The sequence below is a fragment of the Nannospalax galili genome, unplaced genomic scaffold (genome assembly GCF_000622305.1).
Source record: "Nannospalax galili isolate Female #2095 unplaced genomic scaffold, S.galili_v1.0 scaffold726, whole genome shotgun sequence".
NCBI lineage: Eukaryota > Metazoa > Chordata > Mammalia > Rodentia > Spalacidae > Nannospalax > Nannospalax galili.
The window spans coordinates 4008399-4010747 of NW_008355253.1; the positions used below are offsets into that span (position 1 = coordinate 4008399).

At 41.6% G+C, this 2349-nt stretch overlaps 1 protein-coding gene across 1 annotated transcript; it reads left to right on the forward strand.

The window, feature by feature from the left end:
* Positions 1 to 205: 205 nt before the first annotated feature.
* Positions 206 to 2142, forward strand: LOC103749446 (lithostathine-1). Its single transcript, XM_008852329.1, has 4 exons — positions 206 to 269; positions 759 to 876; positions 1244 to 1382; positions 2029 to 2142. Exons 1-4 carry the CDS (start codon positions 206 to 208, stop codon positions 2140 to 2142), a joined length of 435 nt encoding a protein of 144 aa, XP_008850551.1.
* The last annotated feature ends 207 nt before the right edge of the window (positions 2143 to 2349 follow it).

Here is a 2349-nt window from a genome sequence, read left to right on the forward strand (position 1 = left end):
ATATAAATCCTTAGACTCTTAGAATATTTAGCAAGTCAGTGTTTCAGAGAGCCTTCTTTTACCCTGGAATTCAGACAGAAGTGGCATTGCAAAGATTGAGCATGCTCTGTTCACTACTCCTTGAGTTTTTTCTTTGTTTTTTAATAGAGACTGTTTATTTGCTTCTAAGCAAAAGACTGCTGCTCAGCATGGCTCAGACTAGAGCATGGCTAAGACCAGAGCATACTTTATCCTGGTTTCATGCCTGATGTTCCTGTCTCCAAGCAAAGGTGAGATCTTTGAAGGATGGTATTGGAACTGAAGCCTTCATTCCATCTCTTTACATTAAGAATAGGCAGAGTCAACTTCAGTCATATAAACATCCACACTACTGCTCTAATCCAACTTTATCTGGGACTTTGAGATGAAATTTTAAATTATCTCTTATTTACAGCTACTGAAACTCTATTAGTTCATCTGCATAGCTCTAGATCTTATGCCAGGTTTATGGAGGCTGGGGGAATTCCTGTGTAGAGAAGAGAGGTATGAGAAAGGTAGAAGTTAGAGCTATTGGAACAAATTTCATCATTTTGAATTCTTGTCTAGAGGATGGAAAGCCTGAGAGAGAATGCAAGATTGCAGGAGAACAGGAGTGTGTGGTCACTCTGTGCCCATGCTGTACCCTTGAGTTCCTGTAGAGGAGCCTCAGCAGCATCAGCTTCATCATCCAGCCTTTGCCCCATCCTGTGCGTCTTCTTTAACTGTTTCTCCTTTCCTAGGTCAGGAGGTTGAAGAAGATTTTCCCTCTGCCAGGATCATGTGTCCAGAAGGTGCAAACGCCTACAGTTCCTACTGCTACTATTTCATCGAAGACTGTATGATCTGGGCTGATGAAGAGAGAGAGACGTAGGGGAGGGAGGCATGAGGAGAGAGACATAGGGGAGGGAGGCATAAGGAGAGAGATGTAGGGGAGGGAGGCACCTGCAAGCAGAGGCAGTGGACATTTTCTGGTATCCTCAGTGGCTTCACATCATGAGCTTGCCTCATCACCAACCTAAGCTTCCCCCTCGAATATGTCCTTCATTCTAAACTTTGCAAGCAGTGTTACTGATGGTCAGTGACAGCATCATGGGGAACATTTTCTGCACTGTCCCTTTTCTTCCATATTTATTGGAGGGCCTGACTATAGTATTACTCAAAACTTCTTTCTGCATTGAATTATCTATTCTCTCCTCCAATCCTCACAGCTTTTTTTTTTTTTTTTTTTTTTTTGCCAGAATGTGAATTCAGGCCACCTTGTGTCAGTGCTCAGCCTGGCTAAGGGCAACTTTGTAGCTTCTCTGATTAAGGAAAGTGGTACTACAGATGTTAATGTCTGGACTGGCCTCTGTAACCCCCAAATGGTGAGTGTACAGCCTCCTTTTCTGCAATAATCAGGAGAAAGAACTGGGAGAGCCAGGTCTGCCCAGTCCAGAGCCAACATTCATAATGTTCAAAAAAACACAGTCAATATATGGGTCCCAGGCCTTGTGGATATGTTGAGGTTACTACACATGGTTGGAGAGAAAGCTGAAGGCTGAAATTCCACTCTGTTCCACACATTCATAGATTTCATTCTATTTCCAGAAAAATAATGTAAGTGCCATTTCTTACCTATCCTGGGTGTTAAAAGACAGCAATTTACAGGTGATACAAGAGAATTTACTGCCTGCATTTGGAGAATCTGATGCTATGCAAAACAGTGCCCTCACAGCAAAGAATGTGCCAGATTATGAGAGTTTGTGCCACCAGAAAGAAAAATTAGAAACCACTTTCTATAATGAGCATTTATGTCCTCTACAAAATTAAGAAAAGCACAATTTTGTGGGACACAGAAGTTGGATATTACAGGAAAGAAGTTTAGAACAAAAGCAAATGAAATAGTGTAGAAATCAAGGAGACAATGATGCTTATTCCTGAAGCATTTCTTTGAGAGTTTCTGAGTGTACACATAGCCCAGATATTTCTGTTACATTCTGATTTGTGTCTGCTCCATTTGACTATCCCTAGAACCATCGTTGGCACTGGAGCAGTGGGTCCCTGGTTATCTACAAATCCTGGGCTACAAGAGCTCCAAACAATGCCTATCTGAAGAAAAAATACAAAGCACCCAAAATATATTAGTCTTTTAAAGATCTTATTTTATTTTTAAAATTAGGTTATATGTACATGTGTGTGGGTAGGTGCAGGTGCTCATGGAGGTCAGAAGAGGATGTCAGATCCTATGAAGCTGGTGGTTATGTGCTGTCTGACATGGGTGTTGGAAATCAAACTTTGATCCTCTGCAAGAACAGTACATGTTTTTAACTGTCAAGCCATCTCCCTAGTCCC

Coding starts and splice junctions, on each gene's coding strand:
- LOC103749446 (XM_008852329.1), top strand. CDS start 206: ATGGCTAAGACCAGAGCATACTTTATCCTGGTTTCATGCCTGATGTTC. Junction 877..1,243: donor ATGATCTGGGCTGATGAAGA/GAGAGAGACGTA, acceptor TTTTTTTTTTTT/TTTTTTTTGCCAGAATGTGA. Junction 1,383..2,028: donor GCCTCTGTAACCCCCAAATG/GTGAGTGTACAG, acceptor GACTATCCCTAG/AACCATCGTTGGCACTGGAG.